General features: G+C 34.1%; 1 protein-coding gene across 2 annotated transcripts in view; it reads left to right on the top strand.

Moving 5' to 3' along the window:
* The window catches only part of LOC126822030 (ephrin type-A receptor 3), a 60,595-nt gene extending 40,579 nt beyond the window's left edge, over window positions 1–20,016 (top strand). Inside the window, exons 11-18 of one of the 2 annotated variants that reach the window (XM_056101228.1) lie at window positions 300–441; window positions 1,601–1,771; window positions 2,302–2,460; window positions 7,116–7,284; window positions 9,658–9,808; window positions 15,561–15,816; window positions 16,223–16,319; window positions 16,857–20,016. In XM_056101228.1, the coding sequence (XP_055957203.1) occupies window positions 300–441; window positions 1,601–1,771; window positions 2,302–2,460; window positions 7,116–7,284; window positions 9,658–9,808; window positions 15,561–15,816; window positions 16,223–16,319; window positions 16,857–17,202 (1,491 nt within the window). In that variant the 3' untranslated portion in view covers window positions 17,203–20,016. Of the gene's footprint in view, window positions 1–299; window positions 442–1,600; window positions 1,772–2,298; window positions 2,461–7,115; window positions 7,285–9,657; window positions 9,809–15,560; window positions 15,817–16,222; window positions 16,320–16,856 lie in introns of both variants that reach the window. The other variant, XM_050550751.2, reaches the window with a different exon arrangement.
* Window positions 20,017–21,147: the final 1,131 nt, after the last annotated feature.

The following is a 21,147-nucleotide window of genomic DNA, read 5'->3' as shown; positions in this document are numbered from 1 at the left end:
AGTATTAAATATGTTATTATACATAGACAATTAATGTGCGCTAAATGTCATGATCAAGAAAATGGAAAATTCCTACCTCCTTTTTAAACGTGTTTTATTAGCATAATTTTTGCAATCAGACGACAGGGAGAATTGGTTTAACGGCCACTGGCGTTTTTAAACTAGTTTAACTTAAGCGTCTGAGCAGAATATAAGCAAGCGTTGTGTTGTCAAGCCTGAATGTAAAATTCGGAAGAATTGCCTTTTTTATATACTAATAAAATGAATAAATTATGACAGGCTGTCTATATTCATTACAGGCTGAAGCTGGATATTTATCTGAAGCAGGAGAACCAAGAATATTTGACAGTGAATGGCTATTCATTAATACTTCACGGATTCTGTTGGATAATGATGATCAGGCTATGTACAAATCTATGCAAGAAAGTAATATGCGTGAAAGTAAGTTACTGTGTTTCAGACAATTCGAATGTTGCAAGCACTAGACAGAAAAACATAGGGGAAGAATGCCGCAAAGGTCCAACCTTCGGAAAAAAATGCATTTTCGGAAGTAGGGCACTGTCTTTGTGAACCGCAAGACGTTAAACCCCATTTCATTTCTTTTCTTGTTAACCCAGTCACTACAATAGTTACGCGCCCATAGTTGCGAGTGGTGCCGATGTCAACTTTTCACGTCTTTCTTAGTACTTTCCACACGAGACAAAGTTGATATAGCCTACCCCCTTTATATTATTGATTAAATATATATATTTTTTTCTTGTAACTTGGGCAAGTTGAGCACAACCCACAGTCTAATTCCACTAACAATGCACTTAAAGAAATAGAAAATCGGAAAGCTTATCTCTAGCAGTCTATTATATGAGATAGTGAATTTAGCCCTGTAGCTACACCACACATTATACAGGGCAAGGCATGAGATCTAGCATTTTATAATCCTCGATGTTGGCAAGCTTCAAAACAGATGCTTCTTTTCATCCCGACTGTTAGCTTACTAAATACACAAGAGTTCAATTAAAGCCTAAAGGTTTCCGATTTCCTTTCAAATTACATGTGTTGCGAACAAAAATCTTTTAATTCCTTTGCTTATTTTCGTATAATGAAGTTACTTAACAAGTCTAAACAACCTTTTCCTCCGTGAAATGAAGTCAAGAAAAGGCTTCCACTAATAATAGACTAATAAATACATAGGTATGCCGAGTTATGAAAGAAATGAATTGCTTTGTAATAGTTATATTAGCTTCGGGAGTTTTGTAGAGTGTGGGGGTGGGGAGGGGGGAGGGGGTGCTGAAGTGTTTACCCCATTTAATAGATTCATCGCAAATATTTAGATTATTAGTACACAAAAAAAAATTATTGCGAACGTCCCTGGTATGTTGGTGTTTGAAACCTAAGTTGATAAGGCTAGTTGGGATCTTACGCATTTAAAACATTAAAAAATATATATAGCTGTTTTGAAATTGGCCAGAGATACCAGTGGCTATAACCGTGTTTTTAATAGATACATCAAACTGACTTGATTAATCCATACATCAGTTTCCATTTTTTCGCAAAGGTTACTTATTTTAATTGGAATAAAGAAGTTGTCATTTTTATTTTAAAGCGCAAAATGAGGAATCTTTGGAAGGTGTTATTATAGCCGTTACTTGTGTCAGCTTTATAGCCCTGGGATTTATAATTTTCTTCATTTACAAGAAAAGAAAAAGTTTCAAAGACATTATCATCACCAAGTCGACAGTTGCTAAGAGTAACAGTTATAAATCCAATGTGGGTGGTGAGTATTGGAAAGTCTTCTATGTTGTCTTTATATTGCTGAATGTCACACATAAAAGAGTCGTGAATTATAAAAAAGACCTAAACAATGCTTTTAATGATGTCTTGACGAGAATTGAAACATAATATAGAAATCTTGATATACCTAGACAGCAACCCATTCCCAATGTTTCTTTAGGCAGTATACACTGTAAAACTAAGTTGTAAGTTTATTATTAATCAAAATACATCCACTCAAATATATACAGCATCACGATTTGCCCATTCCTGACAATAAATTAACTATTCACGTAATTAGACTGGTGTCGTATACAGGGCAGAGTGTGTTAATTTTCTAAATCATCTGATACCTCTTTCACATATCTTACTATTTATATTGATTGATTGTGGAAGCCCCGAGAAATTCACAAATGAATCGGAATAGCGCTGATATTCTTGTATGCATGTGCTGTCTTTTGGAGATAAGTTTACCAAAATTAGGCTTATGAATTATAAATGTTAAATTAAGTTATTGTATTCTACCTGTAGCAGGTAAATCTGATTACTCGAATCAACTGATGGTGATAAGTGATGAGTGGGAACTAGATCCTAAACAGCTCAAATTCTGTGCACCAGTTGGTCAAGGTGCCTTTGGTAAAGTCGTCACTGGTTATTTCAATGATATGAAAGTTGCTATCAAGCTCATTAAAGGTAAGCCATATTAATTGTTACCTTTCAGTCACATTAAAATTTCAGTTTTGATTTTTTTTGTTCAAACCATGCTAGATCGGGAATGACAATCGAATTTAGCGGAAAGAATGTAACATATAATTTTAATAGTAAGTGCAGGAGAACCGCACTACGCGAAAAACAAAACAGATAAGACAAACCTTGGGACAAAACAAGCTACACAAACATTGCAAAAAATAAACAGCAAATATCAAATGAAGAGAATGCAGCCGTAAGCGTCTAGGCCTGTACTAATACTCAAAATGAAAAAAAGAAAAAGAAAGACGTAATGCCACTGGTTTTGACGGTGGTAGTCTTCTGAAAGGCGATAGTCTGCCAGTTGACGTCACGAGTAATGTAATTGAGTTACTAATTCATTAGTTAAAATACATAAGTGTTCGTGGGTACGAATACGACTCCAGGTCTCGTGGTGTATCCAATTCCTTTCACGTATCAATCTCATCAAACGTATCGAAGAATTTGGTAAATTTAGCATATTTCACTCTTGGTGTTCGGCTGTACAGTGCAGTATATCTCCTTACTTTGTAAATTTCGTTTGAAAATATTTCCGGTTTCATATATTACCCATTTCATCAAAATAATTAAGTGGTGTAAAGTAGACATTAATTTGGCCAGCCAGTTTTTAAAAGAATATTTTGCGTACACAAAAGTTCTTGATAAAAGATTTACCTCGATGAAGCAGTCGTTTTAGAAAAAGAAATTACGATCAGAATAATGATTGGTCTAGGGCGTGCGCTTTAGATCATAGGGTTCATCATTGGGTCAAGTGGCGTGGTTTTGATGCCACGCGTGTACGTGACAAGGAGTATGGTCGCTTCCTTAACCTCGTGGGTTTAGTCCTTCGGACTTCTGTCACTGCTACAAGACCCCTACTCACAAGAGAACTATAGGAATAAAATTGCACCGTGTGTTATTACCGAATGACCTAGTTTGTGTTGAGTTGACTTTAAACACCATTTCTGTCGCAATGGAAAATCGCATTATCCCTGTAACGACTGGCTATTTTCAAGGAATTTTTAAAATTGACATTCACTCATTCTAATAGCATTTGTTTGCTTTCAAAATAGTCTATTTATAGTCGACATTGCTTAGAAAAGCCTTCATTAATGTGATTTCATGGATTAAACTAAAACAAGCAGACAATAAGACAACAAACACAAAAGAATTACTTATTATATAAATGTCTTAAGAATATAAATATAGAGTTAAACATATATTTTTAACTCGTGTCTACGGCATGATAGAATATGAGATCTTTGTTAAAAAGATTATTTAAATCTCGCCTCGGGTATACGAAACTTTTAATCATTAGTTTAATGTCATTAAAAATGCAAATTAATTTAGATTCGTTCTCTGTCTTTGAAACTCAGTTGCCAGATAAATTAGTCTTTCAGTAACCTCTTATATTTTTATACGCCTACATTGAAATGTGGTCGTATATTGTCAGATTGTCCGTCCGACATCATGTCTTGAAATTCGGGCACAGTGTTTACATTCATCAGATGAAGAAGTCTATTGATTTTCAAAGATTTCCGATAACTAGTTTCAAAGGTGTGATCGCTCAAGGTATTATCCGATTAACTTGAAATTCATACAGTGTTTATGTTCATAAGAGGAAGATTCTCAACGATTTCTGAAACGGCAGTCTAGGTTATTCCACTTTAAATTATCATCCGATTGTCTTATGTCTTTTAAATGCTCATCGTGCTTTCAAAAGAATAAAAATTCAACATTATATTTGGTGGTGTTCCGAATGGATTTCATGATTGAAGATATGGAACACGTATTATGCTCATAGTGAAATATATATGAAATATAAATCGCGATAGTGGTTAAGATTAGTACAAAACATTCGGAACACTGCAGGTATATATTTGATGGATTGCACCTGGAATAATGAAGCACACTGTATATAAACTGATTCTTTGGGTGAAACATACAATAGTAGGGTTGAACTAACGTGTTATACAGAGAGTAACATATAGATATCATCTCACTTACCTGGATATAGACATCATGTGTCGACCACATTTCTTACCTGTATTATCTACCTAAATATATAGCACGACATATTCTTTCTACACCTATATGCAATTATTATTAGTTTATCCCATGTAAGTATAAAACATACGGACAACTACTCTTTCTAGATCAAACGATACTTTATATTTTGTTTAGTTTTGCTTACATATACAATTTCAAGGATATTTTGGACCAGGGACTACTCATCGTGTTCTTAGGGGCTACGCGCTTCGAAAAAAAGGCTAGGCTCCACCAAATTAAGTACGATCGACAATTGCGCATCAATTCCAAAATGGTTGCGATGACGGGATACTCGGTTCCTGGTCATAGTAAGCTCCTACTTGTTTTCTTAAATGTTTTTTAAAAGATTAGAGCAGTAGTGACAACCTGTTTTTAAATCTCTCCCCGTCTTCATTAGAACCCTAAACCCCATTTCATTTCAGGTCATTACCCCATTATTATGAACGACTGTGTTCCTTTATTGCAAGATCGAATTTATCTTAATTTAATCATCCATTAAATATTCCATCAAAGAGTATATCACAGTGTATATTTTTTTTTAAATTGACAGATAAAACGAAACTGTTAATCTAGATTACTTGTCTGTCAACCAGGCAACCTCGAAAAGGAACAGTGATTAATATGGCGAACTGATCAAACGTAAACACATGCGACATGTAGCGGACTTACGGATTTCTAAAAAAAATTATCTTTTACATGTATCATGTCACTTAATTGTTTATTTTGTGATGTCTGTCACTTCGGTGAAAACAAGAGTATTTTATAATTATCGAGTCTTATATATTGTAGTCTTGCCAAAACGAGTTTACCAGTCATACCAACAAAATAAACTCAAGGTGTCTTCCTCTGTTCATATTAATAACTATCTCTGTAATTATTTGTACGGTACAAACTATTTCTTTGTGAAATTGTACATATGTTAGAAATAATCGCCACATGCCATACACAATACATACCGGGATATTAATTTGATATATTCGCCACGTGCTGGGTGCCACACGCATCTTTCACCAATAAGCACAACAGGCGTGAAGTATACATGTATAGTATGTATCTATATCATTTCCATATTATGTACTTTATGAAAGCAAAGTCTGACAACAATGTACACACATTACCCTGTTTGAATCGTGCCCTTATGGGACTTCCATACATGTTTCACAAAATGTCAAGGTGGCGTGGTTTTGGGTTCATTTCATTAGTAGATATGCTTCAGTCCACGAAAAACATATATTTAGACTAAGACCACTATTGTGTAAAACTAACATTTGTTTTAATTCTTAAATTTTAAAGATACAACATTCTTAGACAGGCTTATTATTACAAATACAGAAAGAAAAACGTAAGATATATAAAACGTTTCCTAAAAAAAAAGAATATCCCGCTCTGTGTACCTAGGAAGGGGGGTGGGACAGAGTGGTTTTATGCGGGCGCTGTATAAATCATAAGCCCAATTAGTACGTAACCAGGCGTACATACCTAAACTCGCTGATCTTCTGCGGGGCTAAGATTTCGCCGCACTTCTTTAAACACCCTTCAGGCAAATTATTTATTTAAATATAATATACTATATGAAGGTTCCGAAAAAACATTGTTTATGTCCCAAGAACCATAATCCCCATTCCCCTTTCGCACCCCCTTTGGGCATAAGGAGATTAATGGAAAAGTAGTAGAGAAATTGTTCCAATCATTGAAGATTCTGAGAACAGAAAACCGGGAAACAAAGACTTGTTATACGAGTTGGACCTATCCTTGAACGGTATAACAATAAGATGTAGATTCTAATCGACTCAGTATAGTCTGTAAGTTACATTGGAAAGTGGAAAGCGAGAAGCGATTCTTTCAGTTAATGCGTCGAACCATTATAAGAATGCCTAGTGGTTGGTATTTCACCATTTTTATCAGATGCACTTTTCTTTGTAGACTAGATAGTAAATATAAGAATATAAATAGGTCGCTTGTTTTATAAACTTTATTGATGTGATAGACAAGGCGTGGTCGCGTAATATGTCTGGACTCTTGTCCTTAATGTGGTTATTAAAGTTAATCTGGATTGGTTAATTAAATAGGTTTACAGTGTCATCGCGATAATAGTTTTAGAAGTATGGGTACATATATTTAAGGGCATTAGTTCGTCCATATTTGCTATCACGGATAAACATAATTTCATTGTATATTAATGATTGATTGCTTGTGATAAATATAAAAGACAATGCGGAGACAATAACATAAATCTACATAAAACAAACCTAAACAAAACATAAAACAAACCTAAACGAAACTGAAAATATTTGAGTTGAATGAAATCTCAAATGAAATGAAATAGGGTTAATGTCCTAATGTCCTACTGTTCTGCTACCACTGGGCTAATAAAGACAGGCCAAATAAATAGAATATTATTAACAAGTGACTCAAAGTCAGAATTCAAAAAGCATGGTTAATGGGCCAGACACACATGTCCATGCTGAAGGTGGATTCCATTTTCTTAACACCCATATCTTGTTTTACTACATAATAGTGAAGTATATTATTTATAAACCATATATTTCTACTCTATAATAATCTATTTTCAGAGGGCGCCCCATTGTCTTATAAAGAAGATTTAGTCGCCGAAATCAACTTAATGAAGAAAATTGGTCCGCATCCAAATATCGTGTCCATGATAGGGGCGTGTACTTTATTAGAACCTGTAGCTTTAGTGATGGAATTCTTACCTCGTGGTAATCTACAAACGTTTTTAAAGTAAGTGAATATATGGTATATTACCTGTTTTATCTGGGATATTCAGCATGTCTACATCAAACATCAACATTACCTACATGATAGTATGTCTACGTAATAAAACATCATGGTATGTGCTTAAATATAACGGGAGGTTTAACAATACAAAATACGTATTATCGCATACACAGTTGGCGATTATAAATTGGCATAAAGAAGAAATATAAGAAGCAACAGTGTTGAATCATTAATATAGAGAAAACATATTTACAATGCATTGAATCGGGTGAAAAATAGTTTTAGAGTCATTGCTTCTTGAACGTCAAACTGCGTTTAATGGCGATTTTTAATAGGGGCGGTTTTAACAAACTAACCAATACTATGTCGTAGTATACCATTAAATAACGATGACACGAAACTTAAAATCAGAGAAAAGGGTAAATAAAGATATTGGCCATTTCTGATGCCAATGTTCTACTGTCGAAAGTATTCTGAAATTTGGAACTTTGTCTCCCCCAGTGATCATGTTTACTTTCAGTAGAAGATCCGGATAGGAAAGTACCAAAGTTAAATGTTTGTAGATGGGCAGGATTTATATTTCATACTATTTTATACTTTATTCGTTTCGTTTTTATCTACAGGGATATAACGTGGGGCGTTACATACTGTCTTATGTTAAATACATTATTTTCTTAACTAATATTTCTTCATGCAAAGTTATGCCCTGTTGGTTGGACAAAATCCAGCTCATGTAATCTGTATATATAAATACACTACTACTATCTATTTCATGAATATTAGGATCGTTGGCTTTGCTAGTTATTAAAGCGTTGGCTCACTAATCTGGAGGTCCTGGGGTCGGTCACACTGTTAATAGAGAACGTTCCGATGAATTTCTAGTGTGGTTTCCCCATTATCAGTGGTGAAAGAAGGAGGTCTGGCAAAGATAGTATCTAGCTGTTCGGATGGAACGAAAACCCGACCTCCTGTGTACACATTGGCGTGCACGTAATGGAACCCTTGACAGTTGGAATTCGATATAACAGTAAGCGTACACCGCTGCCCGACCAAAATGTCCTTTGTAGTATACTTTATGGCCCAAGCCGTCTTCATTAGCTCAGTCGGTGCAGAAAAATAAGACGTTAAACGTTAAAACCCGTCTCATTTCATTACAAAACCGATTAAGATATTGTGAAGCTCATCTGTTTTATATGTTTGCAAACTATGCACTTAAATGCTCCTTTCTTTTGAAAACACTACGTGGTTGTTGTGTATTTTATTTCAAGGAGGTTTTGCGTATTTATTGACAATATATTTTACACATGAAGTTACGATATTTGTTTCAAAATTAACAGTTGACTTTTCGTCTAGTTTTGCTACTTTGTAAGTATCAAGGGGGTTGTCTGTTCATGTGTGTTTTTTTTGTTGAAGTTAACTTTGATGTACGATTACCTTACCCCTGTAGAATCTATTACATGATATGTAAATCTCGTTTAAACCAACTCACTGCTGAAATTATAGACGGAGTTAAATTCACCATGTAAAATTTCAAACCAAACAACTGTTCCATTTAAATAAGAGATTGCACCGTTACAACCCTAAGCATAGAGCTGTCATTCTTTGTGTAGTACATGTATACGAGGCATATGATATGCTAAGGCATAAATTTGTAGAAAAAATTGCGCAAGCTACAATTTTTTTATTTTTTTTTGCAATTGGCATAGTATAGTAGTCTTTTTGCGCCCCGAAGAACCATTTGCCCATGGAGAATCAGTTTGGAGGTATACACCCTAACTGCGTTATGCCGAACTTTTGAGTCCGCGTATTTGCACTCTTCGTCAGCACTACATAATTTTTTGGCATAGAAAATGATCCAAATTTGGGCAGCAAATTGAATTGCACCATGCTTGTTTGTACCCTGGATGGCCCCATGTTGGTGGGGAAGGGGTCTTGCCGTGCTCTGAACTGGATTTTAACGCAATCAATCACGTGTCGGAACATATCATTTGGACCCTTTTATTTATTTCGCAATTTGACTTGAGCTACGTCTTGTTCGCATGATTCATATTTTGAATAAAATTCGTATTAAATTATGCATATAATACCTGAATTGCTTAATCAGACCTCTAGTCAAAATAAAAGTGTTCGAAAAACAGGGTTTCATATGACGAAATAGTTAATCTGATTCAAGGTTTAGTTTTATATTTGATTTATTGTCTACCAGAAACAAAATTCTAATTGAACTTGATTAGAATATCTCCATCCCGTACTTGAGGGTAACCGCATCTAGAGTTGCGTTTTTAAAATTTGTTTTAATGCTTTTGGTTGCACCAGATGATATTATCTCCTTTTAATGGCCTTCTTGTAAGATTTTATGATTTTATAATCTTTCAGAAAATGTCGAATGGAAGGAGATTTCAGAAAGGGAACGGATGGACAAAGTGAAATTATTTATTCTTTAGTTCAAGACACGGGAGGTATAGACAATGGGGTCATCATACCGGCTGATATGTTGAGCTTCGCTCGTCAGGTCGCCATGGCAATGGTAAGCTTATTCTATTTTTTTTAACTCAAACTTCAAACCCTTAATTTAAAACTAATTTCAAGATCCGTTCATTACATTTCAAGTTCTTACATCTGTAGCGAGAATATTATGATTTTTAAGTATTATCTATTTTCAAACTTTTATAACTGAATTTGTGGTTAAAGGAGCTAAGCCCCTAACTCAGTATTATTCATATTCTTTGACGTGGATGTCGATTATTAACAAATTTTCGATAGAATTGAACCATATTTTAAAGAGATTAAAACTCACCTCAAATTTCGATCGGACATTTTAAATGTTGAGTAAATTCAAGCGTGGATTAAGCAGTTAAATATTAGATGCCAGTGACGATTAGTAGCTTTAATTTGTAGAGTAACACACTTTATTCGACAAACTTCAATTGGCTAATTATGAGATTTGATAAGAGAAAAAGTGGTAATAATTTCTCAACTACATCCGAACACACTCAATACACTGTATATTTACCACACAAAATACTGGTTTCACTTGTATACCCAACAGCAAACTTCTCTTCAATTTACAGTCAAGTACAAAAAGAAACAATGCTATTATTCTCGTGTGCCTTAAGGAAGGTATAATCGAAAGTAGTAAATTGAAGCTAAGTAGGGACCTACACACTGTTTTTTTTGTAATCATAAAAGGTAATGACATATTTCCAATCGCGTAGTGTGATTTATCGGTTAAATCCCTGTAACAAACCATGTTATACATTTTCTTTTGAATAAGTATTAATACCTAGGTCTTTATGGTCGTCAAAAATATTAGAAAACTACATTATTGTGACACGTAAGTGTAGTAAAAAGCTTTATTTTGTACCAAAAAAACTAGTTTAAAAATAAAATATAAGTTTGTAGATTTATATTCAAAATCGCTGCATTATGTCTGTATTTAATTAGTTCATTTAATTTATGCATCTACTCTTGAATGATAGAGTTAATTGAGGGATTTTGAATCTTTTGCAAACTGCAATATTATGAATGTTGAATCTACATTATTTACAAAATATGACGAATTGATCATTTCCCAACATTCTATTTCTTCTACAGACGGTATGAACAAGACAGCGCCATCTATAAGTATTTTGTAATTTTTTCCATTTGGCCTCTTTTTAATTCGACTCTTTTGGTTATGTTTTTTTTAGTTAAATAATCAATTTGAGTAAAGTTTTTAGCGTACATCAAGGCGCGAAAAATTATATATTATAATAAATCAAATGAAAATGACGTTCAGCGGCTTTAAGTATGAACAGGTAATAAAAACCTATTAAAAAACACATAAGGAATTTCCCTCTCTTTATTCTGTTGGAACTCTGACATACTCCTTTTACTAGAAGCACAACGATTTGGTCTTGTTTCTCTTTGAGTCTTAGGCTATTTACACACCTATTTTTAAATTATGCGAGCCTGGAATTTTCCACGCTAAAAACAATGTGTAATTCTACTCGTCCATGGCACAAAGACAAAATAAATAGATTCGACAGAAATAGTTGTCCGTGTACTACCGTTGTAATGTTACGTTCTGATATATTCTTTGATTGAAGTGGTCGTATTTATAATAAATACGGACATACTTTGGCCGATGGGTTGCTTACGTGTCCGACAAAAATGGACCTTGAGTGGGTGGTAGGTAGATAGATAAACCTTCTTTGAATAAGACCTGAAAGATGCAATATGTTAGAGCTAAATCTACAGGTCTTTGTTTTGGCTTCAGATTTTATATAAACTAATATTTAGATATTTATTCAACCGACAAGCCTATAATCAACTCTCTAGACAATCATATGGTCGAGATTTAAATGGATTAGAACAACTTAACGATAAAATGGATAATCAAGACTGTCTCGATTGTCAAGTATCGTCGCTACGATAATGAACAACGCTACATCTTATCAAACATTCAAACAATCATAACCTCGCTCAGAATACAGTACAGTAGATTGAATGAAGTTTTCAATATATTCATTTTTCATGATATATTTTTGAACTATTATAGCAAGACCGACCAGCTCTTTATCTAAATCTTACATAATTTGCGTGAGTCTTCGGAACAAGATAAATGTTTACTTGCCTAACATAAATCTATGGTGATTGCAAGTTGAGGGTTGAGATAGTATATGTTTTGATACACAAACTGACAGTAAAGATTAATAGAATAATGATTGATAAAAGGTTTGAGAAATCAATATAAATAAACATTAAAGTTGACAAGTTTTGACATATTGTTCCAATCAATAATTCTTCAAATTATCGCTTTGTTATGTCAAATGATTTACATCATGGTCTTCAACAATGAAACTATCAGACTGTTGAGGACATTTCGCCCCAATTCTATAGTTTCAATTTATGCTATGAGCTGTATGAATAGAAACCATTTTAAGATAGCTTACAATTATATATATTTAGATATCAAAATATGCTGAAGGTATATTCTCAGTTCTGACTTGATAAGAGACGATCTCGTATATTTATTGAACAATGAAACTATCAGTGGTAAAAGGACATTTTATCCCGATTCTTTAGTTTAAAAACCATTTCAGACCGCTTATATTATTTAGGTATCAAATATGACGATACTTTCTCCGTTCTTATATACTTGATTAGGAACGATCTCGTCCATGTTATGGTGAAGTGAAGCACGTGTATGGCCGACATTAAGCTATACAACATATACATCTATAATAGTTTACACAGGAATGTACTTGCTTACATGAAACAAAACATCTAGCCAAACATAAGTATATAAATAACACAACAATATAGAAAACACCTCGAGATATATTTAACAACATGTTAATAATGAATGATATATTGTTACTTATTTCTCAAGACAATCCTAAATGAACCCCTTTCCGACATAACCATAGTCTGAATTTAAAGTGGCAATTTAAAGATCGTCGTATGTAATTCAATTAATATGTTGTGAACGTTTTGAAAATAGTATCTGTAAATGCTAAAGTTCAAGGCAAAATATTATTCACTCAAAGATGAAATGAAATGAAATGGGGTTTAACGTCCTACTGTTTTGCTCCTAAACTGGGCTAATGAAAACGGGCATACGCCATACAGTGTGCTATGAGGGAAATTTTTCCCGGGCAGCGGCGCTACGGCCTACTCTTATATCGAATTCCAACTGCCAAGTGATCTTTTACGTGCATGCCAATTTATACACGGGACCTCGGTTTTTCGTCCCATCCGAACGACTAGACAGCTGTCCTTGTCAGGCCCTCCGTCCTGCATCACTGACAAGGGGAAACCACGCCGGAATATCTGAATGACTTTTCTCGGCCAATGCAGGGATCGAACACCCGACCGCCAGGCTAACGAGCCAGCGTCTTACCCACTTAACTCCAATATAATATACGCAATTTTTAAAAAAAATATATAGTACTCGAAATAACATTTGACTCACTAACTATCAAAGATCCAACCGATAACCTACTTAGAATACGCCGCGATATTCTTTATGAGCGTTAGCAAAAATACTAAATATACTTAAAGGAGTGGTAAAATGATGGTTCGTGGAATCCGTCTTAAATTTTGCGTACAAAATAATTTTAACACCCCGTTAAATCCAAAATTTATTATTTTACTAACCGGCATAAAATCAAATATATATTTGTGATCTTCACGTGAAAACTGAACGCTTGTTTTTCGCAGAAACAGCACGGCACATTTTTAGATAGTGGCACAGGACAAGGATAAAGGTTTGAGCGTGTCCGCACAGATATACTTTTCTTATTCATTAAAACTAAACCTGGTGAGTCCCCTTTAATAGAAATGTTATTTTGTCAAGTTTGCAGTGTATTACTATGTACACTTTATGTCCGAATTTTACGAGAAGTCGGAAAGTACCGCAGTCTTTTGTACGAGCTATGTGTACTTGGTATAAACTGTGTTAAAGATATTTTGGAACATCAGTTCCCTAGTTAATATAAATTATTTCAATGGCATTTAGTAATTGAACTGGAATACAAAGGTCACAATTTTATGGAATACATTAATTATTACTGCTTATTAATGAGCGACGTTTCGACTACACTTGCACTAGACAAGCCAAGACGAAACGTGGCTCATTAATAATAGAAGCAGTGATTGTATTCCATAAAATTGTGACCTGTGTCATCCTGGTGAATATAAGGAATAACAAGAGAAACACTTAACAATTCTTAAGCCGATATACTCACCGGCAGGTTTTTAAATACTGCCAGGTAGAAATAAGCATGTTACTTTAAACATACATCATCAATCAACTCTACCTTCTCATAACACAATACTAATGATCAACAATTTGTTTTATGTACTATAATTAGCAGATTAGGAAAGGTTCACTCGTTTTTTTCCGAGGTCGGTTATAAACTGTGTTGTTTTGTTTGTCTTCTATTAGTCTGACTTTGGATCAGACAGCTACCGTGCTATGTTTTTTCCTGTTATTCCATAAGTTGTTCGTCTGAAAAGTAAATTTGTTGACGTAACGTTTTTCCAATTGTCTATATTTCATTTTCAATTTAATAAATAATTCAACCGAAAATTATGATGGTAATTTCTTTAATGGGATTTTAAACTAAGCAATAAGGCCCTAACTGTCTTCAATAGCGACAAGATAAGACGACCTAAAGATATAGTTCCATAAATAAATGTACCCAAAGAAAGACTCCTAAAAAAAAAAACCTGTATACACCCTAGTGGCTAGATTTTAAAGTAGCATTACTTTAGATGTTACAAATGGTTTCTTACCAGGGTGCCTACTTAACGCAACCTATTCACAGCGTGTTCGACTAAACCAACAGAATGGTTTTTCAAAATATGTATCTTTTGGCTAAAATACGAGCATAATAGTGTACCTTTAAGGTTGTTTGCTTGTTGGTTTTATGCTATTGACGTCATAGATGTTTCAGGCGGCTATGCAAATCCTGGCAAATAATGGCAGATGAGTCAGACAATGTTGTTGAGAATAGCTGAAGAAATTCTCGTGTGGGTCGTCAGATACATCCTGACAAGCTATTTACGAGATGTGCATGCTTAAATATAGTCGCCGAATTCCTCGACTTGTAAAACCTAAAGCCCTCACTAGTTGAACTGTGATGGGAGGTCTTTATATAAAGAACATAGGTTTTTTTTACCCAAATTTCTTGACATGGCAGATTTCTACAACAGAAGTTGTACATAAGACATAATTAGCAGTTGACATGGTTAAATTATGTTTCAATCTAGTTGTTTCTAAGCCAGAATCAATCTTTGCCTACAACTATTTTGTTTCTGTTTATTTTTTTCTATCTCGCTTAAAGAGCAGTGTCTTTAAAATTAATTTATTTTACTAGAGGATAAATACACCTGAAAGTTCAGGTATCCCAAGTTCACTTCATTTATTTTGATGGTTACAGTAGTACTGTCATAAACTATCTCTATTCCGTCTATATTCGTTTAATGCCATGAATTGCACTGACCAATCCAATTGCAATTACTATTATTGCAAGAATTACGTAAGTCAAGAGAAAGTCTTCGACCCGACAAGGATATGGTTGCATACGTTCTAATAGAACACATTTCGGACCGAAACATTCTGTGATCAGGTCTGATAAATATACAATGCAGACGTTGGTTACCGATGAGGATGCTTAAATACTTATCTTATCATATATTCTTTTCTTTAAATAACAGATTACACTTTGTAATTCTTTTGTTTCTTGATATAAAAATAACTATAGTTAATGTCTATTTTATTTCTTTTTCAGGAATATTTGGCAGAAAAGAAATATGTTCACCGTGATTTGGCAGCAAGAAATGTACTATTAGATCATAACAAAGTGGTAAAAGTCTGTGATTTTGGACTGTCGAGGGATATATACAATGATAATGAATACAAGAAGTTGACTAATGGAAAATTGCCTTTGAAATGGATGGCTATTGAGTCGTTACGTGATCGAATTTTCACCACTTCTACAGACGTGTGGTCATTTGGTATACTACTGTGGGAGATAGTTACTATGGGTAAGTTTATTCGTTCCAAAAAACAAAAGGAATTGGGATAATTCAAAAATAATGTTCACATCATTGTCTGGAAATTGTTTTGAGCAACAGAAATCGATTCATAAATAGGTTGTAGCAAATCCGTCTGTTGATCAGCAATAGTTACTCAGTTGTATATAGAAATAAGAATGGTACGCAGATAGAATGGATATTTCATTTGTTTGGTTGTTAGGTACGAAATGGCATCTTAGGTCGTACTACTCCTCTTTTTTGAATGCTCCGCCAGTCAAATGGAATCGACTGTTCTCTAGATAACACAGTTGCATTGAACCTTGCATTCTTTTAGAACTATTTGTTTTCTTTCTTCTGGCATATTACATGACACATTTTCTGCCATTAGTTAATCAAGTCTTTATTTCCATTTCAGGTGCTTCTCCATATCCAAATATTGCTCTAGCCGATTTATATTATATATTATCTAATGGTTATAGAATGGAAAAACCTAGTAATTGCTCAGACGAACTGTAAGTTTAAGAAATTGCTATATAGTCATTTATTTTGTATTTAGCTAAAGAATGATTAAAATTATTAGTATACCAAGCACTGTTCACCAAATTAAGAATTCTTACCGTCATATTTATATTTTTAAGCCTGTACTTTAGATCATACAGTCTGTAATAGTGTCAGGTGTCGACGTATCGATTGTACAAGATAATGGTGTCCCTGCCTAACCTCGTGGGATTTCTCCTGGTTTTCTTCAACCGTAAAAAAGGATATATACCACGTTTGTCCCAAATTGGTATCGTTTCTGTTGAGGGGACGTTAAACCCCAGTTCATTCTGTTCTATGTCCGTTAATAAGGGAAAAAAATTACTGGGAACTTGACACATAATTTTGATGGTCGGCTACAAAGCTCTGTTCAAAACAAGGCCTACCCAATTTGGCGTACACAAGTAACGGCTCCGTTGCTAATACTTGGGATATTTTATTGTAGACCTAATTGTTAGGGTATTTTAGAAATAGACAGATTTTAATTCGTGCCTATTTTCTTATGATTTCAGCTATAGAATAATGCGACAGTGTTGGGAAGATCATCCAAGCGATCGTCCAACATTCCTAACTCTAAGATTGATGCTGGAAGAATTACTGGAACAAGACTGCGATTATCTTCTCTTGGATAATATCGACGTTCCCTTAAATTTGTCTGAAAACAGCAGTAACCCTATAGACATTTCACATCCCGGCGGAGGGGCGACCGCTGCCCGACCCCCAGTGTCGACACCACCACGCCCTGCTTACACAGTGCGGAGGGACAAAAATCTGAAAGTGAACGTCTGTGTCCACGATCAATCAACGGAGAGACTGATATACCGACCATCTGAGTCCGATTCAACGTCCAGTCCATGATGACGGATTCCTCACCCTCCTTGTTTGTTAATCTATTATCTTTGTTGTGTATATAATTGTTACACTGTGATTTGAAATATTCACTGGACTGGACTCGGGACTTGTTATAGCTATGTGTTTTATCTGGAACTGAAGTCGTCAGGGTTGTGTTTTAATGAACCTGTGCCATCCCTCCACAGATATTTTATCATTATAACTATTATTATTATTGTGTTAGCCGAGGTGTTAAATATTGTGTTCAGTATTATAACGTGGTGTTTTTCTAAAAAAAAAAGTGAAAAATTCTGCTTATACTTTTTACGTATTCTCGAAGTGCAAAAATGACCTCTGGAAAAGGAAAACGTGTGTGCCTATTATGTCTTATATATGTGATCAAGTAACCAAGACAAGGACAGTATATAAGTTGAGCAGAAATGACTGACTCCCAAATAACTTTACTGGAAGTAGCAACTTAATGAGATAAATTAATTCGTGTGGTAAAATCGTGTATACCTATAAATAGTTTTATATCTAGATTCCTTCCTTTTATGTAAGTTTAGCCAAAAAAAGAAAGACCGAAGACTATATTTTCTTATACTGCAATATCAAAACGAATCTATCAAGTATATCCATAATATACTCAGCATCATATTTTTATCCGATGGACAATGGTTTATAGATCGACATAAAGTATTTGATAGATTATTGAGTTTGCCAATATTTCAAGTTGCTACAAACAATTTCAGACTGATCTACACTTAACATAGATCTGATATAAAGATTTATAAAGGCTTATGGAGAATGGAATTGACGTTTGTTCCCTTAACTATAGTGCTTGTGTATATAAAACGTTTCTTTTTTTAATTTATATTTTAATTTATTGAAGTAAATGTGTGTATTATAATTCTTGTTAGATTTTTAATGCTTTGTTCAATTTTATGAGAAATAAAACAAAAATGTTAAATTGTGTTTAAAGCCTTCGCAGTTTAGCTGATGTTTCTGCCACATTTGTAATCCACCGAACGTACTTCATCTGTAGTGCTGTCCAAACCCTTTTGTTGGACCTTATTGGATGAATGTGAAGCAGTCAGATTTGTTGTGGCGAAAAATAAGCTAACGGCGAATCCTTTCAGCTTGAGCTCTATTCGATGTCTCTTGCTCATTATCTTGCCTTCTTCAACGAAATGAGTTACACCGGTGGTACTAGTGGTATTAGACATAAAATATATTTTTAATATTGAGTAAAATTGTTATTATTAAAGAGGTTGTAATTAAGATTACGGTTCTTCAACTGCGGTTTATTTTCTTAAATAGTATAAATGTAGATGTCAAATCATATCAGAAATTCCTGGATAATTGAGGTAACCACATTAAATCTTTCTTTATTTATGAATAGGGTTTCTTAACGGAATTGAGTGAGCATAGACTTGATTATCTAAGCAATATTTTAAAACACTAATGACGGAATTTGAGTAAATATAGACCTGATAATCCAAGCAATATTTTACACTAAGTAATTCTGTTGTCGGCATTTTTATAATTGGGTTATATTTTGACAACATAGTTACAGGGTAAATTGTACTTTCAAAGTCGGCAATGCCCCTTTAACTTCTTAAAAAGTTTTATTGAAATATCAACAAGATGATAAGTAATATAATTAATAGCCGGGTTTTGTTTCATAACATATACTATTATATTTTAAAGTATTAGCTCAAATGTATTTAAATTTTAGAATATTAGGCTCAAAGTATTAAAAACGGAATCTCAGTTTCTTTATGGGTATTATACTAGTCTTATATAGAATATTGTTAGTTGGTTGGTTAAAACGGGTATGAAATGTACACAATGATAAAATCAGACTCAGACGGCTCAATTAATAATTTAGACATTACCATTACTTTATAGATAAACACGTAGATAAAATATTTAGAATTGATATTTATAAAAAAAATAAAATATATGTACTTTGGCACCAACAAAACTCTTCTTATATTCAGACTTTAGAATACTTGACATTCAAGATAAATTAATAATTCATACTTGATTCAGCGATATATTATTTATGTTTCTATAAGCTTTGGGAATAATTTCACGGATGTAAAAGTTATTGTGATATCTTAATGAACAAAACTATGTTTATAATTTCGATTAGTTTAGAATATCGAGATCTAGAATGGAATTATTTTCTTATATTCCAATAAATACATTAGTTTTATTAATCATGATTGTCTGAAATATAATATATATTATACTGGAAGCTACATATCTAGCCCACGGAAATCAATTTAATTGTACAATTTAAGAATACATAATATCTAATTTTAAAAATAATTGTATTATTTTACATATTTTATTATTTAACTAACAAGGGTGATGTAATGTAATTTCAAATTTATAATTTTCTTCCTAGATTTTTTTCAAAACGAACATATCAGCTTCAGTACTTTCTATGCAAATTTATAATAAAAAAAACATTAATGTAAGAGAAATTGGAATTACCGTAGCTTCTTAATTTGAAATAAATTTTATGCTATCTTATGTAAATTAGCTAGAATATTAATTAGTAAAGTATTAATTGCTGTAATGTATTTTCCCTTTGATGAAATATTATTAATTTCTTGGTAGATAAAGATAAGAAGAATGTATGTTATTGAAGATAAAAAATAATGTCGGTATAATTATAAAGGTTATGTCGGTATAATATAAATTTAAATGAAGTATATTATACTGGCTGCCTGATCGATTATTGTTTAACGAATAGGGCTGATTATATGATATTATTATTATAGTAAATCTTTAGGGTTCGTTAAATAAAGTAACAATGAAAACCCTTAATTCTCAACTGTGTTGTTTTTCCTTCATACAAACGAGTTTTGTTTTTTTTTGTGGGGGGGGGGGGGGTCTAAGGCGCTGACTCCCTTACCAGGAGATGTGGGGTTCGATGACAGTGTTGGCCGAGAGAGTTCCACGTGATTTTTCAGAGGTGGCTTCACCTTGTCAGTGGTGCAGGCTGGCAAGGACAGTGTCCAGTCGTTTGGATAGGTCCCGTTTAAGGCATTTTTTTAAGGATTTGGTACTATGGGGGTAAGAAGGGGGGGGGGCCTCCCCCGCAAAAATTTTGACCCTCTATATGCCCCCGCACTTCAGGTGGGGGGGTGGGGCAAAATCTTTCAATCAATGCCCCCGTACTTTGGCCTTAAAAAATAGCCCTTGGTTGGAATTCGATATGAGAGTAGACCGTAGATCACTGTGTGACGTTTGTCCGTCTTATTAGCCCAGCCAGTGGAGAACAGGACGTTAAACTCTGTTTCATTTCTTTGTTACTAATTTGACTATAATAAAGCCATTGAAAAGGTTCCATTTGTTTAGCTTTCATTCGGCAATTGTCAACTTATTTTTAAATTGACGTGGTAGGGACACAGTGTTGTCCGGATTGCTACTGCCACATACGTGCACTCCAATTTGAACCCTGGTGGATCTTTTTTTTGTGTGGGGGGGGGGGGGCGGGGGTGCACCTTCAAACAACCAAACGGTAATGTCTGGGTTCGACCCCGGGACAATCTAGTCGCGAGTCCAGTGTCGCTACAACTCGGCCCTATCAAAATTTTTGACTTTTACTGAACATTACGGCGTAGAGATACATCATTTTTTGACAGCAATTCAACGATTGCAAAGTCCTTTATATTGACCCAGTGTTCCTATCAAGGGCAATTGAATAACAATAGTTCATTTTTAATAAAAGAAAAGTTACCTTTAATAAGAAATAAAAAAAGTAGTTCCTTTTCAACTGACCAGGGGGATTGGATGGCTGAATGGTTAGCGTGCGCGCGCTGTATCATAAAGTCTGTCATTGAGTCGACTGGCGTGGTTTCGAATCCCCGGTTGTACGTGACAAGGAATAGGGTCGCCTGTCCAACCTCGTGGGTTTTCTACGGGTCCTCCGGTTTCCTCCCACTGCTAAAGACC

This window comes from Patella vulgata, chromosome 5, assembly GCF_932274485.2.
Source record: "Patella vulgata chromosome 5, xgPatVulg1.2, whole genome shotgun sequence".
NCBI lineage: Eukaryota > Metazoa > Mollusca > Gastropoda > Patellidae > Patella > Patella vulgata.
This window is presented reverse-complemented; position numbering and strand designations above follow the sequence as displayed.